This window comes from Xenopus tropicalis, chromosome 3 (genome assembly GCF_000004195.4).
Source record: "Xenopus tropicalis strain Nigerian chromosome 3, UCB_Xtro_10.0, whole genome shotgun sequence".
Lineage (NCBI taxonomy): Eukaryota > Metazoa > Chordata > Amphibia > Anura > Pipidae > Xenopus > Xenopus tropicalis.
In genome coordinates, this window is record NC_030679.2 from 91654200 (window position 1) to 91681953 (window position 27754).

General features: G+C 37.9%; 1 protein-coding gene across 3 annotated transcripts in view; it reads right to left on the bottom strand.

Annotated features, from left to right (window-relative positions):
- tln2 (talin 2) overlaps positions 1–27754 on the bottom strand; it is a 132648-nt gene that overhangs the window by 35325 nt on the left and 69569 nt on the right. For all 3 annotated transcript variants that reach the window (XR_004222020.1, XM_012966875.3, XM_012966874.3), the window contains exons 8-25: positions 23863–23926; positions 23634–23738; positions 18124–18279; positions 17257–17358; positions 15635–15711; positions 14961–15144; positions 11894–12007; positions 11630–11738; positions 11330–11538; positions 9927–10025; positions 9669–9836; positions 5890–6184; positions 4701–4867; positions 4483–4611; positions 3280–3393; positions 1069–1182; positions 555–689; positions 149–277 (exon numbers count right to left, since the gene is read on the bottom strand). Coding sequence is in view for 2 of the 3 variants with exons in the window: in XM_012966875.3 (XP_012822329.1) it covers positions 149–277; positions 555–689; positions 1069–1182; positions 3280–3393; positions 4483–4611; positions 4701–4867; positions 5890–6184; positions 9669–9836; positions 9927–10025; positions 11330–11538; positions 11630–11738; positions 11894–12007; positions 14961–15144; positions 15635–15711; positions 17257–17358; positions 18124–18279; positions 23634–23738; positions 23863–23926 (2470 nt within the window). In the remaining variant the exon portion in view is untranslated. The remainder of the gene's footprint in view (positions 1–148; positions 278–554; positions 690–1068; positions 1183–3279; positions 3394–4482; positions 4612–4700; positions 4868–5889; positions 6185–9668; positions 9837–9926; positions 10026–11329; positions 11539–11629; positions 11739–11893; positions 12008–14960; positions 15145–15634; positions 15712–17256; positions 17359–18123; positions 18280–23633; positions 23739–23862; positions 23927–27754) is intronic.

Sequence of the window (27754 nt, forward strand, 5' to 3'; positions counted from 1 at the left end):
ACCCAAGGATCCACTCTGCTACAGTCATAGCAATCATAAATTTGTAGTGGTAACTGATAAAAACCCACTCTTTGAGGAAATACAATCCTGGAGAATTACCTGGATTTGCCTGGGTTTAAGGTAAAACTGCACTGAGCGCTGCTCTTACCGTTTCTCCTGGAAGTGGCTTTAGTTGTCTATCTGAGGCTGCCATTTTAGCATCCTGCAATTCGTTCTTTAATGTCTGCACAGCATTGAGTGCTGAATCAATTTCCATTGGGCCACAAGCTTCATGGGCCTAAAACAGAAACAACAAAGAAAATGTTGTATGGCTTCACATAATTGCAACATAAACAATGTGAGGGTGGATAGAATGTACAGAGCACACAGCCTACTTGTGTTTCTAAGTGCATGTAGTACAAATTCAGTACCCGGCCGCAACCTCTCAACATAATTATACATAAAACAATGTAATAAATTTATTGTAAAGACCCCTTTTTAAAAAAAAACCCAGCATTCTGATAATAGATACCGCATCTGTACTCTTACTCAGTCATACACACTTTATAACTAACCTTTTGTGCTGCTGTACGAAGTTCTGCTAAGCTGGTTGCCAGGTTTTTGGCACACTGACTCAACTGCATGGCAGCTGCTTGATCAGTCACCGTGGGCACAGCAGCCTTGGCAGAGGCCACCATTTTACTGCCAGGCTGAAAAAACATAAATACAAAAGTAAGCCACAATGTTCCATATATTATATATATATATATATATATATATATATGTATATATAAAAAGTCTACACACATATCTACAGTGGAAATAAAAAGTGTATATATACAAAAAGTACACATATATACACTTTTTTTATGCAACCACATTATTTTAGTTTTTTCAGATTTCAGTTTGTTTTTCAATTGAGTGGTACAGTTTATTGGTCACATTAAAGGTGGAAAAAGTTCTTAAATGATTTATCTTTGCCTCATTTTTGTACAGCACAGAAACCTGACATTTTACCAGGGGTGTGTAGACTTTTTATATCCACTGTATATCTATCTCACAAACTTATTGATACCACAGTGGTTGTACCTGCAGGAAGTTCTGGCTAGATACAATAAGTGTAAGCTGAGCACTCAAATCTTCTGCCTGGGCCTGGCTGCTCCTCACACCCTGTACCAGCTGAGGAATATGGTCAGCAACAGTCTGCGTGGAAAAAGTAAATACAATAGGCTTCTGTCAAACTCCAATGACATAGTATTACAGCTTCCTTTGCACAAACCCTTCCTTGTTTTACAACACACAGTGCAGTCACTAGAATAGTAAAACCTGAGCTTGCCTCTATTTATGTGCTTCTCAAATTACAACTACCCCACTTTTCCCATTTTTAAATATATTTATATTTTTTATTTTCATTGCTTCATTACATGGACGCAACAAAAAAGGAAAAGAAGCAGGCTTTAGGTTACACTAAGATATGCAAATACACAGTGTTTATAGGGGTGTGAACAAAGACGTAAACTATGCCAAGATCAACCCAACCCCCTCCAAGTACACCAGCTGCATGGTCAGGACGCTCAAAGGAAACTGTGCTCCAGAAGTGATGCTATCCAGCAAGTTCACAACAGAACACATACGAGGCACTTCAACGTGAACAAAACATTTTCACCAGGTCTGCAAATGTTGTGACTTGGACATGAGATAATATGTTTGAAAATTTCTCCTATAGTTTCTTTTAGAGATTTAGGAATCTATAGAATTTACCAAGCATTGACCACCAACCAGCCAACATTTTAAATATGTATTTGAACAGACCATCTTTTACATCTTTGTTCTATCCCCAAGCTAGTTATATCAGCTTAGGAGGGAAGCTGAGACACCACTTTTTCTCTACAGCAACAACAATCTAACAACAAATGAGAACGAATCTGCCAAGATTCTGCCGACATTTATTTTGTCAAAGTCTAGATATACACCAGATGATATAATGTTTTGGAAAACAGCAAAAATGCAATTTCAGTATTCCTTCAGAAGGAATAAATAATGGAATGGTTCAGAACACACTGTATGAATTCTTACACTAAAAGACACTACTACTACCGCTAAGTCAGTCTTCATTTGTAGTGGCACAATGAAGAGCAAGAAACACTTTGGATCACCCTCTTCTCCTCCAGTCCCCCCACTCTCTTGGCCTTTTTGACACTGCCTTGTCCTGCAGTGTTTTTTGGAAACTGCATTCTGGTAGTGCAAAAATGCTCCAGTCCTCTGTGTTCCATTGTAAAGCACATAAACCTATGTCTAGCTCCGGGAATAGTGTGCTGACGCTGTTTGTCAGTGCTCTATACAAAAGTGGAGGACAGGTGGAATGCCCCACCCCTTAATTTTCCCAGATGCGCAAGTTAGGGAGCAGCAGGAGACGAAAGTCACAAGAGGCCCTGTTCTTAAAGGAGAAGGAAAGATACAATAATTGGAGCATGCCAAAATGTTAGGTACCCCCTGTGATTGTAATCATTTACCTTATACCCCTGGCTGGTGTATACGTGATCCATGTAGACAACAGTAACAGATAATGTGCACTAAGAATCCCATAGGCAGACTCTATGTAGGAGAGACAGGACTGAACCTCTACCACTACACAATAAATTAAAGATAAATAGAAACAGCTATTGGAAAGCACTTCTGTGATCCAGGAAATCTTTTGCAGGTATGAAAACTATTGGTACTAAAAGTACCGATGCTAGATCATTATGTGCATGCGTGTGATGTAGAATTGGGGGAAGCAGGAGAAGAGCACTTCAGAGTGGGCATTTCTTAAACCACCCCCCTCCCCACAAAAAAAAGTATTGCTTCCCCCAATTGAAGTGCCAGCTCTGTCAGCCTGTACCTGCAGTGGGGAAAACAATTTTGATGTGATCAGTGAGGAGTGTATGCCCCCAGCCACCTTTTTTCCATTTTTGCTGGGTTAAAACAATATTATATATATGTAGATTTATATTCACATAAATATGTCCAGTATTTTCATCTTAATTTAATCTAATAAAGGCAACTTTATGGAAAGCTTGCTTTGTGACACCCATATATATTGTTAGACATTAAGTTTCACATTTATTCCACTCTTTTGATATTTTAAGGGAGTTAAAAAATTCAAGGTTTTTTAAACTTCTGAATAAGGTCTATGCAAACAGTGTTTTTTTTTTTTATAAATGATAGCAGAAATCCTAACCTAATTGTGGACTAGTGCATAATTGATGTTTACCGCTTATACTAACTGTTATATTTTCCTCTGTTCCCTAGATCATTTACCTTGCAACTCTGGACAAGCTGTTGATGAGCTGCTGTGTTCTTGTTGGAGAGAGAAGCATTCTGTGATGCTGCAATGGTCTGTGTAGCGGCTGCTGCAGCCTGTTTAGCAGCTGCCTGGGGAAAAGGAATGAGAACAAGTTTAATGAACATTTTAATGAGAATGTAGAGGCAAAAATTACATATTTTAAGGGACACATATATAAATTAAATCATATATATTTAAGGAACTGGAAAAGTTGCAAAATATCTAAATGACTGATTAAAGGTGGTTACTTAGGACTACCTGAGACTAACATGGGTGATTTAAAGGGGTGGTTCATCTTTAAGTTAACTTTTAGTATGTTATAGAATGGACAATTCTTAGGGACTTTTTAACTGGTCTTCATTTTTTATTTTGTATAGTTTTTCAAATCACTTGCCTTTTCTTCTGAGGTAGTTAAAAAAAATTTCTGTGAGGCTAAAAATCAGGGATTCATCAAATCCAGGATTCGGTTCGGGAATAGGCCAAGATTCGATCTTACATATGTAAATTAGAATTTGAATTTAATATTCGGCTAAATCCTTTATGAAGGTTTCAGTGTTTGGCCAAAGCCGAAAATAGTGGATTTGGTGCATCCCTACTAAAATGTTATTGGGTTTTTTTTTTATTAATTATCTTTCTGTTCAGGACCTCTCCTATTCATATTCCAGTCTTTCATTCAAACGACTGCAATTTAGACCCTAGCAACCAGATAGCTGCTGAAATTCCAAAATGAAGAGTTTCTGAACAAAAAGCTAAATAAATAATTAAAAAATATTTTATCCATCATATTTAAAGTTAATTTTAAGGTGAACAACCCCTTAAAGCTAAACAGTGATGTAGGGGAAGGACATCACCAGAAAAAAACCAACAAAACATTGGTACATCCCTGAAAACACCTTGGCAGAGACTTTACAACAAATGATAAAATCTATTTAACAAAGGCAATTAATTCAATGAAGGCGTGGATACACACTTAAGTAAATAATCATGTAAAATAATTTAACATTAATTTTAATTATTGTAACCATCTTAAGAACACTATTGCAGTACAATAATAAAGCCTTACGTATATTTTATACCTTGCTATTTTTGTTCCCAGATTTAAGAGGCTAACTGCGTTTGCATGCTATACACACCAAAGCAGAGAGACCAAAACACAGAACTGTGTGCTCTTTTCTCACCTCTAAGCGGTTTACTATTTTTTTCTTGATAGCATTCTGAGCAGCTGCATTTGTTGCAACCCTTAGACCCTCTGCTGCTTCTCTGAGTCGCTGTTGCTGATCTTCATTTTCAGGATTGGCTGCTGCTCCCTGTAACAGTATTACAGTATTAAGAACTCTCCAGTTAATCAAAATTTTGGCTGACAATTTATTTTCCAATAATTTGCTATGACTTTTACCTTTGCAGCTTCAACCATTCGAGCAGTAGAATCAGCCAACAATTTGGCAGCTGCCAGAAGCTTCTTGGAATTGTCCATATCAATTTCCGCCTCTGCATCTGACCTCATTGCATTTACCAGGTCTGATGTTGCCTGAGCAAGCACTCGCGCTTGTCGCACCATCTCACCTGCAGCAACATAAATATGAACACTTTACTTATTATCTAAGATATAATAGACCCAACTATATACATGCAATACTTGTGCTCTTGCTATCCTTGAACAAATGGGAAAAGCAATAAAATGACTGTAGTTTTGGCCCTGATTATTTTGGGTTTGATGGTTAACCCATGTCCTTCATACTGTTTGCTGATTCTAAGCTCATGTTGTTATACTATTGATTCATATAATAAAGGAATTCATAAAATATACCCTGCTTGTGCCTGCTACTCTGTATTCAGTAAGTAATATACTGATAAATAGGTCTTTGGGAATTTTTCTATTATCTGTAAACAAAACACATACCCTGGATATAAATTACAGCTGAAGAATCTAGTGATTGCACACTTACTTTTTCCCATTTTTCCCAAAGACAAAGGCATTAAAAGCGATTCCAGACTTAGCTTTAACTGGCTTATTAATAGCTCCATAGGTTGGAGCCAAAATGATTAGGATCAATCCCCATTCATTAGATCAGCAATTCCCTGCTTTCAGAGATGCACTAGTGCAGGGGCCCCCAACCTTTCTTACTTGTGAGCCAAAGTTAAATGTAAAAAGACTTGGAGAGCAAGCACTATAAAAAGTTCATGGAGGTGCCAAATAAGGGCTAAGATTGGCTATTAGGTAGCCTCTCTGCACACTATCAGCTTACAGGAAGCTTTATTTGGTAGTAAATCTTGTTTTTTATTCAAACAAAACTTGCCTCCAAGTCAGGAATTCAAAAATAACTACCTGGTTTGGGGGCACTGAGAGCAACATCCATGGGGTTGGTGAGAAACATGTTGCCCCTGAGCCACTGGTTGGGGATCTCTACACTAGTGTGTCAGGGGATTGCCTCTACCAAAATGCTGACTGTGGCCCAGAACCATTGCCGTAAAATATAGGTATTTTTAACTTTACTACAAAAGATAGAAGGTAAGTGAAATGAGAACCCCAAATGCACTACTATGAAAGCAAGTTGTCTAAAATGCAATAAGCCAATGACATTTACCTGCATCCCCCATGGAGCTGAAGATACTCTCAGTGACTGACATGATGGTGTCAGTAGCCTGGTCATACCGTCCAATAGGCTCTCCACGACTTGCAAACTGACGAACATGCTGCAGGAGATCATTCAGTGCCTGACTGACAACACTGGCTGCTGCACTGACTTGCTTCAGAAGCTCTATATCCTCTGTAGCTGAATGACATGCATGAACACAGTTCTCTACAGAGCGATCCACTAATTTCCCTGCTTCAATAAGTTGCTCCTGGCACACAGGGGAACTGATGGTTGGACTGACCACCTGTAAGGGTTTGAAAGGAGTTGTTATTACATGTAATAACAATGTGCAGCTACACATATGCAATACCAACAATTGTTAGTATACTACATATACTATACACATTTCACTTACATCACAAAGGATGAAAAAAAAGCACATTTAAATGTTGTACTTAAATGCTAGCAGGACGTTATAATGCTGTTCATTTAGAAAAGTAAAAATGTAACTGAAAAAGGATTTCTCAAAATATAATATAACTGTCTTCTTACACATATGATTTACAAACTGTTGTTTTTCTTATACAAAATTATTTATAAGCCATGCATTTCCATTTTTCCCTACACTTTAAGTATTGTACTGTGAGGAAACAGATAACAATTTGCTACCACAAATGCAAAAATATATCACCATGAGGTTTTTATCTCCTTTATATAGCTCTATTTTTATATATAGGAGAATTTTTAAAACTACAATGCTTCTGATGAGATTAGTCAGTATTTTTCTTTAATATAAAGAAAGCAGAACAGCATTACTGGATCACATTTACAATTAGCTGAGCAGATACTTGTCTCGTTTTTTTTTTTTTTAATGGAAAATTGATTTTCTGACACGCTGAGAGCACTGTTGGTGGTTTAACAAGATTTGGACATTGAAGGTGAACAACCCCTTTAATACCTTCAGTTATCAGACATATAATTAAGAGGTTCTGAGCATAGGATAAAACAGAAACCAGTAAAGCTGGGACCAGGGCAGCTCCTGCCATAAGGCAAGGCGTGGTCAGTTAACAGGGCTGCCTCTGGTAACTTTAAGAGGCAAATATCCCCCTTTTTAAGTGGATGATGTCGATTGGTGATGTGGACCCCCCCTGAATCCATTTCAATGCTTAAGTTGTAAGCACAAAGTGCTTACAACTTAAGTGCCCAGCCCTAAATTTGACGTTGCACGTATCTAGTGCTCTATAAAGGCATGCTTGGAAAACCAGACTTAGCAAAATACAGAGTAAGGTTAATGTCAGATAAGACAGGAACTGTATTCCACTGTCAACACACACATGGTGGATATTCCCTGTTTGAACACTGACTGGGAGGTGCAGTTTCTGTACATTTTTACAGAACTTGGGATAGATTGGAGCAGACTAGCACCATGCCCATCAATGCAGACACAGCAGATGGGAGCGCACCAGCTTCTATCCAAAGCTTTCTGCACATTGTGTGCCCTTTGTATTTTTTCTGGTGTGTTGCTATCATAGTAACATAGTAAGTTAGGTTGAAAAAAGACACACGTCCATCAAGTTCAACCATAATGCCTATATATAACCTGCCTTACTGGTAGTTGATCCAGAGGAAGGCAAACAAACCCCATCTGAAGCCTCTCTAATTTGCCGCAGAGGGGGGAAAAAATCCTTCCTTACTCCAAGATGACAATTGGACCAGTCCCTGGATCAACTTGTGATTAGTGCTATTTCCCATAACCTTGTATTCCCTTCACTTGCTAAAAAAAATCCAACCCCTTCTTAAAGCTATATAATGTATTACCCAATAAGACCGACTCAGGGATAGAATTCCACAGCCTCACAACTCTCACAGTAAAAAGTATAACATTCATCCCCCACTGCCTAAGAAAGGACAAATAAGTACGGCACACTTCAATACATGATTACAGGTACTGCAACAGCTTTCTTTTTAAAGCTTAAATAAATGTAAGAATCCACCAGGGCTGGGAAGACCAGCAACATAGTTACTGAACTATGCTGTCATGCTTAGACAGCATGATTCATTTGGATGAATCATTGGAAAATTGTATTAAAGAAGCACAGTTATAATCTAACATATTTCTGTAACTCAGTGAATATATCAATTATTCAGGGACTATAATTTCTTTATTTCTTGGTGGATATATATTTTACAGAAACTTTTTTTTACGAAATAGGGTGTGGTAGTGGAAACATACTGGAATATAACCTAAAAACATTTAAAGGGATTCTGTCATGATTTTTATGGCGTTGTTTTTATTACATAAATTACACTGTTTACATAGTAAACACTTCATTTCACCATTTAAAGTTTTATTCTTGAACCAATAAATATTTTTTTTGTAATTTGTAATATTGGTGTGTAGGGTTATTGTGTTTGATTCTGAGCTTGCATAAGGAGCCAGCACTTCACAATGCAACTGCTTTCAGATAACCTGTTGTTTCTCCTACTCAATGTAACTGGAGAAGCCATAGCTTGGGCAATACAATATTGAGTGATATTCTAATACCCACCACCAGGTGGAGCATGGGAGCATTTTTAGCAATACAGAAGCCAGGGAACTCTTATCTTGTTACCTTGCCATTGTTGGGGGGAGTGAAATCATTCCAACTTGCAGTGCAGCAGTAAAGAGTTAATTCATTTTATAAGATCACAAGTCACACAGCTGATGGCACCTGGGGGACAATGTCTAGCCCATTATCACATTTCAAAAAGTAAATGTTTTAAAAATGTGTTTGCTCTTTTGAAAAAGAAGAATTTTAATGCAGAATTCTACTGCAGAAGTACTATTAGCACATTTTGTAAAAAACACATGTTTTTCCATGACAGAATTCATTTAATGATTTGGAAAACTGTTTTTTAACTTTAAGCCCCCACTCAATCCAGTTGCAAATTAGCAGTGATCTCATGAAATAGAGCTAAGTTAGCATAAAAGCTTCTAAACAGGTAAACAGGGGTGACATTAATGTGTACTCTAATGTCAGGCAGCTATTTTTTGGAAAGGCCAAATGACTGACAAGTAAGTGCACCTGAGCTTGCAAGTGATTGCCATAAAAGTAAATGGGGTGATTTATTTTTTGTCTCATCCACGGAGCCAAACCACTCACCCAAACTATAAAATGCTTGGTATTCTATTGTCCTTAAGGCTGATGCCACATGTGGCGTTTTTCCGCTGCGTATTTTCTAATTCTCTCGGCGGCTGAAAAACGCCCGATATCATCATCCATAGAAATAGCTTGAAAAGACTCAGAGCAAACCACACAATGCGGAAATACGCTAGAAAACGCCTTAGCACGGATTTTTCAAGCGTTGGCCGAAATACGCCAGTATTTGCAAATCAAGCTATTCCTATGTATACACAAAGGCAGCTGCCAGACCTAGCGGAAATACGCGGCGTTTTTTGCTATTTCGCACTATTAGCACCATGGAAACAGGATTTGCTACGTCACCAGTACTAGGCTGAAAAACGCCATAGTTAGGGGCTGTGTGGCTTGTGCGGCGTTTTTAGGCTGAGAAAAAACGCAGCGGAAAAACGCCACGTGTGGCATCAGCCTAAGAGTCTACACAACCGCTGTACTTTGAAATGTAGTCCTGTAGTCCTGCCCAAGTATCCAAATACTTTTTCTTGGCAAAACTCCCACAATAACTCTAGTCTTTGAAAAAGCCTGTAGTTAGGCTCAGTTATCTATATACTCAATAGCAAAATGCTTTCACAATACATTACCCAACAGCTAGTATTGCAATCTACTTACTTTTGCACAGGCAACAAGCTGAGAAGTGGACAGTGCGCACTGTGTGGCGGCAGCAATCACCCTGTTTTGCAGAACAGTGTCTTCAGTCACTTGAGCCACATTTTTTGCCTTTAACACTAGCATGGCAGCTGCATTAGCTACTGCTTTTGCCAAGTTCATCAACACATCCTAGAAGATTAGAACAATGGCAAATATAAGTGAAAGAGCCAAAACATTTTATAGTCCATTTCGCTGCTGAGAAAAAATATTTGCAAATACCTGGAACCTCTCATCAGCTTCATTCTCACCAATCTGACGCAGCAGCTCCCCACTTGCTTGCCCAATGCTGCCAGCTGCAGTGAGAACAGTCTGACGTGGCTGAAAAAAAGGAGAGAAAAATTTAAGAGTTTACTAAAGAAAAAACAAACAAAAATTGTAATTATTATACAAACAAAATTACATAAATACACAGGCATTCACACCTTGAAGTAGACTGGACTAGGCATTCCTAAACGTATTCAGTAGTGCATAGGGAGGGTATAGGCACATGACAGAGCTCAGATTACACACAAGTGCAGCATGGCAGATCATCTCACACTTGTTTGCTTCAACTCTAAAGGTGGCCATACACGAAACAATAAAGATCATTCCCAGCCTCCACTGACGTTCACGGCTGAATAAAAATTCTACCTCCACCAAGCGATTCAGCCCTGAGGGTAGATTTTGCTTGGGCTCCTTCAATGGCACCCGATCAAAATCTTTTAACCTGGCCGATTGACGTAACAACCGATACCCACAGTCTTTTGCAATATCGGATGCCTTAAAATGTGAACTATTCTTTGCCGATATCTGCCACGACACAATGATGCCAGGTACAGGCAAGGTAGAAGGCTGGTTTTCCGCAAGCCAAAAACCAGCCCTTGTGGCATCAGCTTAAGCCATCTAAACCAAATGTCTTGGGCTGGGCTGGCTGTAGGTAAAAACTCCAGAATAATTAAACCTAGACAGCAAGACTTGGATGTTTTAAAGGAGAAGGAAAGTCATTCTGGCATTTTACTGCCAATAAAATTTATTTTGCAGAAAGCTTTACCATACCTGAGTAAACAGCTCTAGAAGCTTTCTCTGTTTGCTTAAAACAGAAGCTTCCATTTTAAGTAGCTTCCTGCTGCAGCTCTAGCCATTATAGCTCAGATCAAACATTCCTAAGGGTGGGGGAGGGAGTTCTTAGCATTCTTGTGGGAGAGGGGAGAGAGGAGAGAGCTGCATAGACTCTGGCTCATGGAATTAAGGATTTTTCTGAGAGAGGAAGTCAGACACACGAACATCATGTTTATAAAAAAGGAGACACAAAATCCTGTGTTTCTTTTGATAGAGAACTCAATTCAGTGTTTCTGTGAGTGCTTATTGCTGTATTTACATAGTATAGATCTTTCTGATAAAGCTTACTTAGTTTTTACCTTTCCTTCTCCTTTAAGAGTAAGTGAAAAAAAATGTCACAAAAAACATCAGAGAGAACAACAGAAAAATATTACTTTGCATTTTCAACAGATGCAAACTCTCAATGTTTGCCCAACATTTCCATAACAAATGACTGCATATTCCCTCTCACAGAATTCCAAATCCTGTCTATCATAGCTAGAAATTAGAAAAAGCTTGTGAGTATGAAGAAGACGCTTGCTGACCTCCCCAGAAGAAGGTTGCACAGCAGTCAGTAAGTCAGAAACAGCACCAGCAAGTGTCCTTGCAGCACCCAGCAGTTTCTCTCCACTGCCAACTTCATCCTCCATTAGTGCTGCTAGCAGTTTTACACCTTTTGACATCTCCGTTAAGTTAGATGAAATAGTGGTTATGGCACAGCCCACAGCAGTGTAGTCAGTTTCTGTTGGATCGCCTACACACACACATAAAAAAAAAAAAAGAAAATGTTGGCAGTAACTTGTTTATTTCTAGTATATTATTTGCAACAGGAGAATGGCTCATACCTGCAGTAAGATTCACTACAGAAGCTGTCCCAGCTGTTATAGCATCCACCTGTGAGTGGATCTCATGTTTTGACTCATCTACTTTGTTTTGGATCCAGACTCGGGATGCCTGCAATGAAATCCATATCCTACCATTAGTTCTCTCTGTTACAATTACATAATTACAGTATTTATATATATATGAACTTATCCCACTATCTGAATATACCGGTATTTATATATACATTTTTTCATTTATATACATTTTTTGGAGTTGGTACTTACCATGTCATGCCCCAAAGGTGGCAAGTTGTCTACCTGACTTAGGTCACTGTGAGCCTGTTGTACTGCATGCATACTTGTATTTATTGTCCCCATCAAGGCCTGCTGGGCAGATGTCTGAGAAAAATCAAAATGACAGAATGCATTAGAGAAAATCTGCCAAGTATAAACTAGTTTAAGTAAAGGGGTTAGCTTGCATACCTGCAGTGTAACAATATGGCATAGGATATAAAAGAATCAGAACTCCATAAAGAGCAAATATTGGACCTGTACAACCAGAGCAAAGAACCTACTTTCTGGAAAAAAAACTACTTTATATGCGGTTTATCTCCCTGGTTAAGCATTAAAACCATTTACAAAGGTAATCAAACGAAAGTTGTACCTAGAATTGACCTGAATCTGCAGAGGATGTACGTTTAATTTCTCAGACATTCATTTCTCAGCATTTCAAAAAATAAACATTTTTCAAAAAAATTTTTGGCAAATTGTTTGGCAAATGAATCTGAACAGAATGATCTATATTAACAAACAGAGATTCATAAATAAAAAGAAGAACCACACACAAACCTAATATATAGAGCGTAAAATTGTTTATAAAAAGGAATAGACAGTTGTGAGCTTAGACAGTAACACCACCACCACAGTAAAAATAAAGGTATTTTCATATCTTTTCTGAGCACAACTTTTCTGAGATAAGAGGTATGCCCACAAGTGTATAACCAAACTGATTTCTTAGAGTAAAGGTACACAAAGCATAGGGTCTACTTCTCTCTGCCTACGTTTTGTAGGCAGGTGGAGAGAATCAGATCTGCTCCTATAAGCTCCTGTGTGCAGGTTTCATTACAGCATCCTTAAAAAAACTCCTATAGGACCTAGGGCACCTGTGGATTTGTATGTTCCAATCAAATTCACGGTCTCCGTAAGTCTGATACCAGACTAGGAAATGTTTGCAAGGTAACATAATTCCTAAACATTTAATAATAGATGGTTTATGAGCAATGGCCATGTGAAGCTGTGTACCCCGACACCAGCAAACAGATTAAATTGAGCACAGAGAAAATTCTTTTTGCTAACACATAAATCAGTGGTTGCTTGGACCCATCTACTCTATGCACACAGGATATACTGGGATATTAGCTGGAATACATTTATGTTTTATTTCAGAATTTGAATTTTAGCAAAATGAGACAACTGGTCAAGAAGGGGAAAAAAATTAGCAAAATGTGCTCTAAAGAAGTAAAAAAAGCAAATAAAAAAAAAAAGCAACCAGGTACTTGCTTTAATTATGCATCCTGCACTGGATTGATCAATGTGAAGTGCTAATTGGTAGCCATGGTTAACTCCACCCCCTGGAATATTTGCTCGGGGTTAGCTAATGATCCACTGTTACGTGGATGTTCAAAGTTAAGATGTATAAAAGTAAGGTTCAAATGCAAGGTCAAATATACTTTTAGGAAAACTGAGGGGAATGTCCAGTACCCTATCAGGGTCATTTTCTATACACGCTGCCTCTTAAAATCTAACTGTCCCTTGTCATATAATGTACATACAACTTATATTATACCATTCTCTGTTGTAATGAGTGTACTGAATTATTTTCATGATCATATAAATATAATATATGGGAAATAAAGAATGTATTGGACAGTAGTCTTAAATTCTAGGAAGGGGTACACATATGCCAACAGAACTGTACAAAGGATGAGGGAATCAACCCTTAAGACTAGAAGAATGATAGATGATTCAGCATTCACATTCAGCATCTTAAAGGTGTCTTAGGATTTTCATTCAGAGTTTCAGTCCTTGCTTTAAATGGAAGTGTGTCAATCATTGAAGGATTTTTTAAAAGGAATCTGGAAGAAACTTCCTTCATGAACTGGATTTAGCTTTTATAAGAATTAGTAATGGTATAAAGTATTTTGGGAATGTGAACATGAACTAATGTTGTTTTGCAGGCAATGAAACATAACAGCTTTGTAAATCTCTTACGGAATATAGCTCATCTTTTTTTAAATCAGTTATATCTTCTGAACAGGAGAAATCTAGGTTAGGAGTCACTGTAGTACTCTAATTAGAAGAGACATTTAGCCGTCCTCTGTTATGGAGCTGATTTATCAGGGTGATAAGCGGAGCAAAGCATCTAATGATGCACATACTTGCAAAGACACAATTGGGAGTTGTTTACTATGCAGAGGGAATGATTGATGATTGGTCTGAAAAAAAAGTCTAACCCAAAGGGGAAAAGGAAGGGGGGGGGGAGGGTAAGTTAAGCCTAAATTTCTAAACATCCCTGATACAGAGTCTTTTTATACTATGCTTGAGATTTTAGCCATTAAATCTGCTATGTAGCAAGTAAGTTAACTATTCCACAGTGTTCAGTATTTCCTGTAACACACATTGTTAAAAAAAAAAAAAAAATGCTATTTTGCTGCTATGAGTTACAGAACATGGGCAAACTTTGCCCTTTTGTTATAAAAGCTAACTTAACCGTAGGCTTTATAGTAACACAAGCAAACTTTTCTAAAATCCATATACCTAAAACAACCAATGAGCAAATTAGTGTAGCTGGAAAGATGAAAACAAACATCTGATTGGATCCAATTAGCCTTATGGGACTTATGTGGAAAATGTTTGGAACTATTTTGGAAATCTCTTGGAAGCAGGGTACACCATTCGTTGTATATCACTGAATATGCTCTCACAGAACTAACTATGAGGGCACACCACACAAAGCTCTGTTTAAGATATGCTTTATTAACTAGAATATGGTTTACTCTGGCTAAAGCAGTCTATTTATAAAATAATAGTCTAGTGGTAAATCAACACAGCAACTCCCATTTTTATGCATAAATACAAATAAGAAAAGAAAGGATCATTCCATACACACAGTAAGCTATATCATCATGTTTTGCTCTAACAGAAATGAAATTACAAACTCTGCTCATAAATTGGATATTCTTCTTTTAGACTAGCTTTAACAAGTGCAAGAACCAGGGCAGTGTTAACAAGGGCAAGAAAATATTAGACTTCTTTCAATATTTTACTGTTTTGATAAGTATGCAGTACTTACCAGTGGCGGCATGTGTCCTCTATGCATCTGTCCAGTGGTTAGCTGCTGCTGAGCAGAGGGCATGCTTCCCACATTAAAAGTTTCTGGCCCACTGGATCCTGAGCGTATAATTGCAGGCAGAGCTACAGTGCCAAGTTCAGGTTTGCCGGGTCGAGTTATTTGCTGTTGCTGTAAAATAGTTGACCTGAAAAAGGAAGTTAAATGCATTTACTCTCCATAGATAATCATCAATTAGCCGTTTTGATATCTGATATTGATTCTTACTATAGAACCCCTGCCCCAACATCTAATTTGTAAAGAGAGGCTTGATAATAATAATGAATAAAATTGAAATGGTAGAGTGAATTATTTGCTATGTAAACAGTGTAATTTAGAAATAAAACTCACATCATAAAAATCATGACAGAATCCATTTAACAAAAGAGAATATTCCCAGTGGCAGGCAGGGGATCTTGGGCCCGGGTGACAGCCTGGGTTGCATTAATGGTAGTTTGCCATTAAATACTGCAAATAGGATGTTATCAGTAAAACTGCTTATGCTGTATAAATTGATAGTATAATCAAAAACACTGTCAAGTACAGAATCAAAACCATTCATTCATATTACTATACAATACAGTGCTGTGATTTACAGCCAAAATGATGAACAAGTTAGTTTGTTATAACAGGCTTACTTCTTTGGTGAGACAGACTCTTCTAGCATTGTGGATTCCTCATCTCCTTCAAGGCCAAAACGGTCCTTGCTTTGTTTCTAGAGAGAATAAGAGTTCAGAATTAGCAAGAATCAAAAGCAGTTAAATACCCATCATCGACATAAATAAAAGGATAATCGTACAATTTAAAAATAAATAAAAATACTCAACCAATAAATTCAATTAAGGATTCAATCATTGTCAGGAAATATCACAAATCCTATGCCTTTACAAACAATGCTATAATGTGACACTCAACATTTTCTTTCTTTTTTCACAAACCTTACACATGCGAATACTTAACAGATTTTGCATAATGTCACTAGGTGGAAAATTAAGAGAAAACCACCATAGCATTCAGGGGCGGGCCAAGCCGACCAGGCACCCTAGGCAACCCTAGGGCCACCTCGCCCCTGCACATCCCCCGCCCCCGTAATAACAACTGACAGGGGCAATGACAAGGTAGTGCGGACTAGGGGTAGGTAGGAGAGGTTCCAGCCTGGCACCCCTCCAATTGTTGCGCCCTAGGCAGGTGCCTCTTCTGCCTACCTCTAGTTCTGGCCCTGATAGCATTAATCTTTAAATTTTCCTTACTAAATAACAGTAAAATAAAGGTCACAGACATCACTAAAAGCAGCTCTATCAGCGTTATCATCATTCCCTTACATGCCCTGGAGCACGTTGCACGATTTTTAGGTCACTGTGTGCTCTAAGAGTATCTATGACAGGACAAATAGGCAAGCCCAACTCCACTTAAGAAATAAAAAATACATCTCTTTAATAAGATTAAGAGATTTATACATTAGTTTAAGTGACAAAACTGAAGGCAGCTTTAGAAAAATGTGATAGTGTTTCTTTAAGGTCAGTGGCACATGGGGAGATTAGTTGCCCACGATAATTCTTCACCATAGCGGGCGACTAATCTCCCTGACACGCCATCCCACCAGCAAGAATGTAAATCGCCGGTGGGATGGCACATGCATCTCTTCGAAATTTCATTAAACAACCTAGTTATTTTTCTTAAAAGTTTTGCTCTGAAACACTAAACTAACATTAATTTTTATGTCATACAATATTTTAGCTTAAGATGTATTTTCCCAGGTAGTCCCAAACAAAACAAAAATACTAAAATAATAACGCACATAAAAGCATTATTAGGAGATAATTACATTTCTATTCAGACCACTTAGAATAGAAGTTAATGAAAAATAACAAACAGTTAACAGTTATTTTGATCACCCCCCTACCCACTAATCGCTGGGAGGGAAGCACAAACTAATTGGCACACTGCCTTGTCCTTAAGTTAGACAGCCACTGTATTTGCATTTATTAATGTTGGTGAAAAGAGTTGAAGGGTATCTGTCCAACTTAAATTAATGCCTGAGTGATAACTTGCTAAGTGTCATATTACAGCCTGCAAATTTTAAAACAATGCAGATAGCCCAATGTCACAGATTTGTATCTGTAACAGAAGTCAAGATTTTGGGGGGGACAAGCGCTACCATTTTTAGAAACCCCACCAGCTGCAATTTTTTAGCATTTTGGCATACTGTAGAACCCTGTATAAGACTAAGATTTACTCACAGTTATACTCATAGCAGTACCTTTTTCAGAATGATATCTATGTAACCAGCAATAAGCTGTGAGATCTGTTCACCCTCTGTCGTTTGCACTGAATAATAGCTCTCCTGATACTCTCCAAAATCCTAAAATAGAAGAAGATACCTAATGAAAGCAAAAAGCAACAAGAGCAGTAACTGAAAAAGTAAAATAATATGCAGTAATAAAAAGGTGATTGTGAGAAATACAGTAATCTAGGGTTGGAATCTAAGGGCCCATTATAACCTTTTTTGTCTAATAATATTGTAGACTTGCGATGTTAGCCCTACTTATGCTGCCATAATCTGATATGTAAGGCCATCCTAATTACCTCTATGGTTTAATGTTATACAACAGAGGGAAGCAACAAGAAGCACATCGGGTACAGTCCCCTGTGAAAAGTGTGCACAACAATTTGTAATACCATACACATAATTTTGCACTCATACTTTTAAATCATTAATTGCAGAAACAAACCACTTTGTGCTTGATGTAATGCCACTAAAGCACTGTCAGTGGAATAGTGCCTTTAAAAGCACTGTTTATTGGATGAATACTCCAATCATGTTAAGAGCTGTGATAAAAGTATGCCTGCTATGCCATGTTTCTCTACAAAGAACAATTTAACAGGACATTTTGTGGGCATAGTGTGATTAGTTAGGGATGACTAAGCAGATCCAAATACCATAATGATATTTAAAGCACAAAAATTAAATAAGCTTAAGTAACTGATGGGTCTGGAAAAAGAAAATATAATGACACATGATAATCTATCACTTCACAATGAAATCTCAGTCAAAGAGATTCTGGAAAATGGTAAGTAATAATTTCCTTTCAAACTGTCGAATCAGATATGTATAAGCAATATGTACCAGAGTAAAGCTCTTTGGAGAGGCAGCCCAACGTTTTACAGTTGTGAGCGGCCATTCCTGCAGAACCTCCTTTGTTTTTTCATCCACCCTCATCACTGAATCCTTAGTGATCCCTAGCAGACGTGGCACCAGTTTGTTCTTACCCTTCATTTTTTCCTGAGGGAAAAAGATGGAAAAGTCAACGGAGATGGATTTCAAGTTAACCTTAACTATGGTCAACTGCAAATGTTATCCCTAATGTTATCCCTAAAGGGGCACTATACCCCCTTGTTCAACAGGAGTTCAACAAAGATTTCTTGTTCTGGAAATACTTTTCCTATTATTTAAATCACCAATACTCTATGGCTTTTGTGATTTATTTAGCTAAACAGGGCAAGCAGGGAAACTGATGCTACTCCATGTTTGGTCTTTGTGAGGTATTACCAGTATACAAATCCCTTTACCACTGGATGTGACTGTGTTGTTAGCAGGAGGCCATTATCTACATTGCAAGGACCAAACATCGATTTGCTTCAGTTTCCCTGTTTAGTTCAACAGCAACAAACAAAGATATTTCATAATTAAAACAATAGATAAAAGGTATGTTTGGCATAAGCCCTGTTCATTAAACCCATGTTGAATAAGAGAGTACACTACTCTTTTAAAAACTTAGAGATAGTGTGAACCATGAGACAAACCTGGTCCTTGTTAAGGCAATGACATTTGGTGTGTTTTGTCATAGGGGCTACTGAGAATCACCATTGCTAAAACATTCAATTTGTGTAATCACTGAAAAATGTCATTGTGCACATTTTTGAACAACTGGAGTGTTTTAGCAGAGGCAGTTCTTAGTATTTTGTGCGACAAAATGCACTGTGTGTCATTTCCCTTAAGAAAACCATGTTCACCACTTATGCTGTAATTAGGACTGCCATTTTCTCATCCAAATAACATGCTAGCATAAAGACATTAAAGCAGCCTTGTATGGCACAATCCTTGACAAGTTCAAGAGACTCTTATAAGAAAGGGTTCAAGTGATGTTAAGAATAAATACAGAGGTGAGAGATTAAATGTTTTCTTTTCATTCTTCATAAATGTGAAGTTAACATAAATCCCAGACAGGAAAATTACGGAGGACAGACTTGAGAATGTCTAGATTAAACAATCAGATCTTAAAAGGTAATTAGGAAAGAAAGCACCAGAGGAGATGAAAGAAAATTCTTGTCAAGCAGGAAGAACATGATGTGAAGTCAGATTTTTTATGGAATGCATTCAAACATCTGGCTGCGATAAAAAGAAAGTATAAAAATAGATCACATGGATCAATACTTTGAGGTAGAAAATTCCTTTTAGCTAGTTTCACAGAAACTACACACTTTGCTGACGTCCTAAATTCAATTCTGACTGTGCTATCAATATGAAATTTGTTATGTTCTCCCTGTGTCTGCATGGGTTACTCCAGGTTCACCGGTTCTCCCACACTCAAAAAACATACAGGCAGGTTAATCGCCTTTTGATAACTCTAGTGCTAGTACAGGTATGGGATCTGTTATCCAGAATGCTCAGGACCTGGGGTCTTCCAGATAAGGGGTCTTTCAGTAATTTAAATCTCCATGCCTTAAGACTGATAAAAAATAATTTAAACATTAAATACACCCAATAGGATTGTTTTGCATCCAATAAGGATTAATTATATTTTAGTTGGGATCAAGTATAGGGTACTGTTCATTATTACAGAGAAACAGCAAATAATTTCTAAAAATAATTCTTTTTTTAAAATGGAGTCTATGGAAGATGGCCTTCCCGTAATTCGGAACTTTCTGGATAATGGGTTTCCAGATAATGGGTCCTATACATGTATGTGTATATGAGATAGGAACTCAGAATGCAAGATCCACTGGAGCAAAGATTGATGTATAATTTCTATACAGTGTTATATAAATAGTGTGATTGCCAAGCCTCTTCACTTAATTTTTCAGGATTGGTTGATTGGTTGAGGTCTGGCATGGTGCCAAGAGACTGGCGAAGTGCTAATGTGGTGCAGTTATTTAAAAAGGGATCCCGTTCTCAGACTGAAAACTATAGACCTGTTAGTCTGACATCAGTAGTAGGAAAACTTTTGGAAGGGGAAAATAAGGGATAGGGTCTTGAATACATTGCAGTTCACAATACTATAAGTTTGTGCCAGCATGGTTTTATGCGTAACAGATCTTGCCAGACTAATTTAGTCGCCTTTTATGAGGAGGTGAGCAGGAACCTGGAGGATGCTGGAATGGCAGTTGATGTCATCTACTTGGACTTTGCTTAAGCGTTTGATACAGTACCTCACAGAAGATTAATGATCAAATTGAAGAATTTTGGCCTAGAACATAATATTTGTAATTGGATAGAGAACTGGCTGAAGTATAGATTACAAAGTGTGGTGGTAAATGGAACATTTTTTAATTGAACCAGTGTTGTTAGTGGAGTACCGCAGGGGTCAGTCCTTGGTCCTTTGCTTTTTAACTTGTTTATTAATGACCTGGAGGGGGGCATAGAGAGTACTGTTTCTATTTTTGCGGATGACACTAAATTGTGCAAAACTATAAGTTCCATGCAGGATGCTGCTGCTTTTCATAGAGCGATTTGACAAAACTGGAAAACTGGGCAGCAAACTGGAAAATGAGGTTCAATGTGGACAAGTCCAAAGTTATGCACTTTGGTAGAAATAATATAAATGCAAGCTATCTACTAAATGGTAGTTTGTTGGGGGTATCCTTAATGGAGAAGGATTTGTTTTTTTTTGTAGATAATAACTTGTCTAATTCCTGGCAATGTCATTCGGTGGCTACTAAAGCAAATAAAGTGCTGTCTTGTATAAAAAAGGGCATTGACTCAAGGGATGAAAACATAATTTTACCTCTTTATAGGTCCCTGGTAAGGCCTCACCTTGAGTATGCAGTGCAGTTTTGGGCTCCAGTCCTTAAGAAGGATATTAATGAGCTGGAGAGAGTGCAGAGATGTGCAACTAAACTGGTAAAGGGGACAGAAGATTTAAGCTATGAGGTTAGACTGTTGAGGTTGGGGTTGTTTTCTCTTGAAAAGAGGCCCTTGCAAGGGGACATGATTACTCTGTACAAGTACATTAGAGGGGAATATAGGCAGATAGGGGATGCTCTTTTTTCCCCCTAAAAAAATCAACGCACCAGAGGCCACCCCTTTAGATTAGAGGAACGGAGCTTCCATTTGAAGCAGCGTAGGTGTTTTTTTTAACAGTGAGGGCAGTGAGGTTGTGGAATGCCCTTCCTAGTAATGTTGTAATGGCAGATTCTGTTAATGCCTTCAAGAGGGGCCTGGATGAGTCCTTGAACAAGCATAGTATCCAAGGTTTTTGTGATACTAAAACCTTCATATATATTGTTTATGTATGTGTTGGTATAGATCGGTAAGTATAGGTTGTGTGAGCTGGGTTTACTTGGAAGGGTTGAAATTGATGGTCTTTTTTTCAACCCTATGCAATTATGTAACAATGTTAATAAGAATCATTGGTGTTTATCTGAAAGCAAAGAAGCGACAGAATGCAGTAAACAGATGATATTCCGATAAAAACAATTAAAGAAATGGTGGATGGTGTGTTTTGTCTCCCACATGAAATTGACAAAGTGTCCAGTCAGTTATAGCCCTTAAAGCATAACACGTGTGGTCTACTCTTCCCCAGCATTTGTCAGTCAAGTTTTTTGCTGAAAAACACTGGTAGACATTTATATGCAAAGAACTGCAATGTATCTCTTCAGGATACCCCAGATCCGTGACCCTGTCTCTCATAACATTTGTTGATACACCTTATAAAAGGTATCAACCAAAGGGCCACACCAGCATTTGCAGTTACTTTCTTGGGTTTTGTAGCACTGCCAGAGTAGCTCATCTGACCCAGGCTTTATTGGCAGAAACTCAGACACACATCCCTAAGAAAAGATGATAAACACTTAAAATAAAGGATAAATTGATTCAAGGGATAAGCTACATAGTTTAAATTTAAGATCATGGAAAATATTGTTTACATTAATTTCTCCTTTAAGTTTAGTCCTGTTAAGTTTGTATTTATTATTACTTTGTGAATTAAAAATTATGGGGAAGATTTAGCAAGAGATTAATGGTCACCAAAGAAAAATACCCAGTTACTATTCATTCCTGTGGGATTTTTAGAAGCCTATTTATCAAATGGTGAGCTGTAACCTTCACCCATTGATAAAAACAGGTCAAATTCTACAAGTGGCCTCAGGAGCAGTCAATGTATAAATAGCATTCTGACACTGCTTGAATGACACCAGTATATTCTGTAAGAACTGCTGTATGTAGTTTTGTTCTGCTTAAATTTTTCTGATACTTTAAAACTATACTGGTTAGTAGGGATGGTTGTTTTCAGTTCTGAAAAACTCACCTATTGTCTTAATTGTGCACAAAATAATTTTTGCATACACTGCAAAAAATAAATTAGAGATAATAGTGATTGTAATGTGAACAGTCTGTGCAATGCTGGTAGGCTATGACACTCAATTACAGTGAGACTATCTGGGATGAGTCCCAATTCCAATGCTGCCAGTCCTCTGCCCTGCACCCCTGATGTGCCTGTTCTACAAGTTGTAGAAGTATTCTCCTGAATGTAGATGACATTAGTAGGAATATTCTGTGTGCTCATCTCTGTTTTTGTTTTTAAACATTCGGAAAAGACTTATATGTGGCAGAACATCATTTAGCATAAAGTATCTTTATGTTTGAATGTATAAATCTGTCATGCAGTAAACAACAGCATTATCTTGGTTTTATCTTTGAGAACAGCCATCTTACAAAACAAAAGGATAGACTGATTATCCACCATGTTAAACATGCTAGTGACAGGTACAAATTCAATGGGCAAAATCAGATGCAGATTCTGTACAGACAAAATAAAGCAGAGCATTAGACCGAACAATTCAGAAGAAGAGATCTGAAGAATTTAGTAGAGAGGTGATAACCTACATAAATCCATAAATCCATCCATATGCTACATAATAGGGGCAACAATTTTGGCTTGTGAAAATTATTTAATTATTATTCAAAAAGAGGTCATTTTGTTATCACAGTTTTTATTGAATACAATTTCTACTCAGTTTCAAGAAAATGAGAAGCAGCAGCAAACAAAAAAAAAGAGGAGTTATGTAAATGTGACTGCATGGGGGACTCGCACCATCTGAATGAAAAATAAAACAATTTAGTAAAACTGACTAATCATTTTCCCCACTGGGCCAATTTGAAACTGTGCTGGGCAGAACCAGGAAGGATTCAGGTCTGCCACATAATACAATACAGGAAAAGGAAAGTGGAGTGACACTGGGAGTGTCAAATTCTTAGTAGCAAAGTGCTTATGACTAGAAACATACATTTGTTTAAGTGCCCAAATTGTAAGATATCCACAGTTTCAGAAACTTAACCTTTTTCAGGGACATTCTAAACAGTTTGCTGTGAAATGATTTCTTTTTTCTAAACAGTCAAAGGTGTTCTATACACTTTACCTTTACTAAGAAAAACGAAACACCGTAAGTGCGAAGAGATCGGGCCAACTTCACGTACTTCACCTTGGCTTCAATTTCAGTCATTTCTCCACAGTTTTTGTGCTCCTGTCAGAGTTAAAAAGTTTTGTTTTCACAATTAGCTATTACTGCTATACTGGCATTCATATGCTTGAAATAAGACACAAGGAGCATTCTTATTACATTTATCAATTGGTTAAAAGAAATATACCTGAAAAATCTTCTTTTCTGCTCCTCTTTGTTTCATGTACTCCTTTGGCAGAAATTCTTTAAGTCTAAAAAAGAAAAAGAGGAAATTTCCATTTTCAGGTTTGCAGGATTTTTTTCTGGTTAGAATATGCAGAGCCAAGGAAGAGGCTCAAAATGAACAGCACATCCAGGGTGTAGACACCTTCTAATTATTTGTATGCAAAACTGCAGGAATTCTGGGAAGAAAACAAAGTTTTGCTCCAACAATTATTACTTGGACGGCTAAAGCTCACCCACTGAATTTCAAAGCACAGCAAGTAGAGCTTCTGATCAGATTCTGACTACAGGCTTACAAGGGAAGTGCAAGGTGTTTTGTTAGCACCACATGTGGAGCCAGGAAAGTGGTTCCACATGTAAAGCACATGTGTCTTTCATAGGATTCTTGCTGTTCTGTATACAAATAAGGAGAATGTCAACTCCCTCCAGCTGATTTAAGCCTCTTAACTCTTTTACTGCCAAGCACGTATGGCATACGTGCTGGCAGTAAAAGGGCTTAAACGCCAACGACGTGTCTCATACGTCGTTGGCGTTTAAGCGCTGCCCTCTGCAGCGGCGGCATATGCCGCCGCTGCAGAGGGCTTCTAACAATGACAGCCCCCCTGGGCAATGTGCCAGGGGGGCTGTCATCAGGGTCCTGCGAGCCGATCGCTCGCAGGACCCTCCAGGAAGCAGCAGACGCGATCGCATCGCATCTGCTGCTTCCTGCTTCCTCCCTCTCCCCCAGCGCCGGCCCAAATGAGGAAGGAGGCGATCGGGTCTTCAGGAACAGGTAAGGACTTTTTTTTTTATTGCATTTACACACTTTTACACACTTATACACACATTTATACACACTTACATACATTTACACACACTTACAGCACACATTTTAGCATTTTTTTATTTTATTTTATTTTTTTTTTTTCATTTTTCACACTTTTATACACTTATTTACACTCATATACACACTTACACACTATCACACAACTTTTACACATGTATACACAAACACTTTGGTTTTTTTTTGTTTTGCTTTTTTTTTTTTTTTTTTTTTTTTTTCATTTTACCACTTTGTTTTTATTTTCTTTTACCTAAAAACTGTTTATTTTGACAGCGTAACTATTGGATCAGATATTCTGGCCACTAATTACACTGTCATGTAACTTATTTTGTTGTTTCACTGATTTGCACAATTTTTGTGGTTTTATCACATTTTATCCCTATTTAAGTGTTCCTGATCTGTTTTTAGCGTAGCTTTGCCAGGTGTAACTTTGGTGTACAAAAATAACTTTACCTATTTTGAATTCATCAGAATGTGTACTTTCCAAAAATATATGGTTTTGTGGGGGTCACTGCATAGTTAGGGGAAGTTTTGGCACATAATACACTGACAGGGGGCTCTGTGTGCAAAAGCTGAGCTGGCAGGCGAGAAATCCTTATGCGCTATTTTCATTTAGGGTTCAGTACATACCGCAGACTTTGGTATATCTATGCATATTGGGCATCAAACTGTTCAGTAGGCCTCTGGTGTTCCTATTGGGGGTGATTTGCCTTTGTACGCAAGAAATTGTGTGAGATAAATGTGACAAATTGCAACATTTTTAGGCAATTTTCTGAAATGTCATAAAAACCAATAACTTTAGGAAAGCTCTGCAGATTGGTACTTTGGTGTAGAAAGGACTCTTTACCCTTGTTGGATTTGTCAGAATGTGTACTTTCCAAAAATATATGGTTTTGTGGGGGATCTGTATAGTTAGGGGAAGTTTTGGCACATAATACACTGACAGGGGGCTCTGTGTGCAAAAGCTGAGCTGGCAGGCGAGAAATCCTTATGCGCTATTTTCATTTAGGGTTCAGTACATACCGCAGACTTTGGTATATCTATGCATATTGGGCATCAAACTGTTCAGTAGGCCTCTGGTGTTCCTATTTGGGGTGACTTGCCTTTGTACTCAAGAAATTGTGTGAGATAAATGCGGCAAATTGCAACATTTTTAGGCGATTTTCTGAAATGTCATAAAAACCGATAACTTTAGGAAAGCTTTGCGGCTTGGTACTTTGGTGTAGAAAGGACTCTTTACCTTTGTTGGATTTGTCAGAATGTGTACTTTCCAAAAATATATGGTTTTGTGGGGGTCTCTGTATAGTTAGGGGAAGTTTTGGCACATAATACACTGACAGGGGGCTCTGTGTGCAAAAGCTGAGCTGGCAGGCGAGAAATCCTTATGCGCTATTTTCATTTAGGGTTCAGTACATACTGCAGACTTTGGTATATCTATGCATATTGGGCATCAAACTGTTCAGTAGGCCTCTGGTGTTCCTATTTGGGGTGACTTGCCTTTGTACGCAAGAAATTGTGTGAGATAAATGCGGCAAATTGCAACATTTTTAGGCGATTTTCTGAAATGTCATAAAAACCAATAACTTTAGGAAAGCTCTGCAGATTGGTACTTTGGTGTAGAAAGGACTCTTTACCCTTGTTGGATTTGTCAGAATGTGTACTTTCCAAAAATATATGGTTTTGTGGGGGTCACTGTATGGTTAGGGGAAGTTTTGGCACATAATACACTGACAGGGGGCTCTGTGTGCAAAAGCTGAGCTGGCAGGCGAGAAATCCTTATGCGCTATTTTCATTTTGGGTTCAGTACATACCGCAGACTTTGGTATATCTATGCATATTGGGCATCAAACTGTTCAGTAGACCTCTGGTGTTCCTTTTTGGGGTGATTTGTCTTTATCTGATCTTTATCAAGAAATTGTGAGAGATAAATGCGGCAAATTACAACATTTTTATGCGATTTTCGAAAATGTCATATAAATCTGCAAACTTAGGAAAGCTTTACAGCTTGGTACTTTGTAGCAATAAGAAATATTTACCCATTATAGATTCGGGGGGATGTGTATTTTCCAAAAATATATGGCTTTCTGGGGTGAATGTACTTTTTTTGTAGCATTATCCCACATAAAGGATGTAAATGTGTTGATTTTGCAGGAGCTGAAATGATAGATCATATGGGGGTATGTTCCCATTGGGGCCCCTACATGCCACATACTTAGGTAAACCTATACATATTGGGCATCAAACTGTTCAGTGGACCCCTGGCGTTCAAATTTAGGGTGTTTTATCTTGGTACCTAACACTATGTGGGAGATAAGATGCTGCAAAGTGGAAGCTTTGAGGGGATTTTTGGAAATGTCATCAAAATTGCTAACTTTAGAAAAGCTGTGCGGCTTGGTACTTTGGAGTAGAAAGACATGGGTACCCATTTTAGATTCGGGGGAATGTGTACTTTCCAAAAATATATGACTTTCTGGGGTGAGCGTACTTTTTTGTAGCTTTATCCCACATATAATGATGTAAATGTGTTGATTTTGCATGAGCTGAAATGACAGAAATGACAGTATATATGGGGGTATGTTCACATTGGGGCCCCTACATGCCACATACTTAGGTAAACCTATACATATTGGGCATCAAACTGTTCAGTGGACCCCTGGCGTTCAAATTCAGGGTGTTTTATCTTGGTACCTAATGCTATGTGGGAGATAAGATGCTTCAAAATGGAAGCTTTGAGGGGATTTTTGGAAATGTCATCAAAATTGCTAACTTTAGAAAAGCTGTGCGGCTTGGTACTTTGGAGTAGAAAGACATGGGTACCCATTTTAGATTCGGGGGAATGTGTACTTTCCAAAAATATATGGCTTTCTGGGGTGAGCGTACTTTTTTGTAGCTTTATCTCACATATAATGATGTAAATGTGTTGATTTTGCAGGAGCTGAAATGACAGAAATGACAGTATATATGGGGGTATGTTCACATTCGGGCCCCTACATGCCACATACTTGGGTAAACCTATACATATTGGGCATCAAAC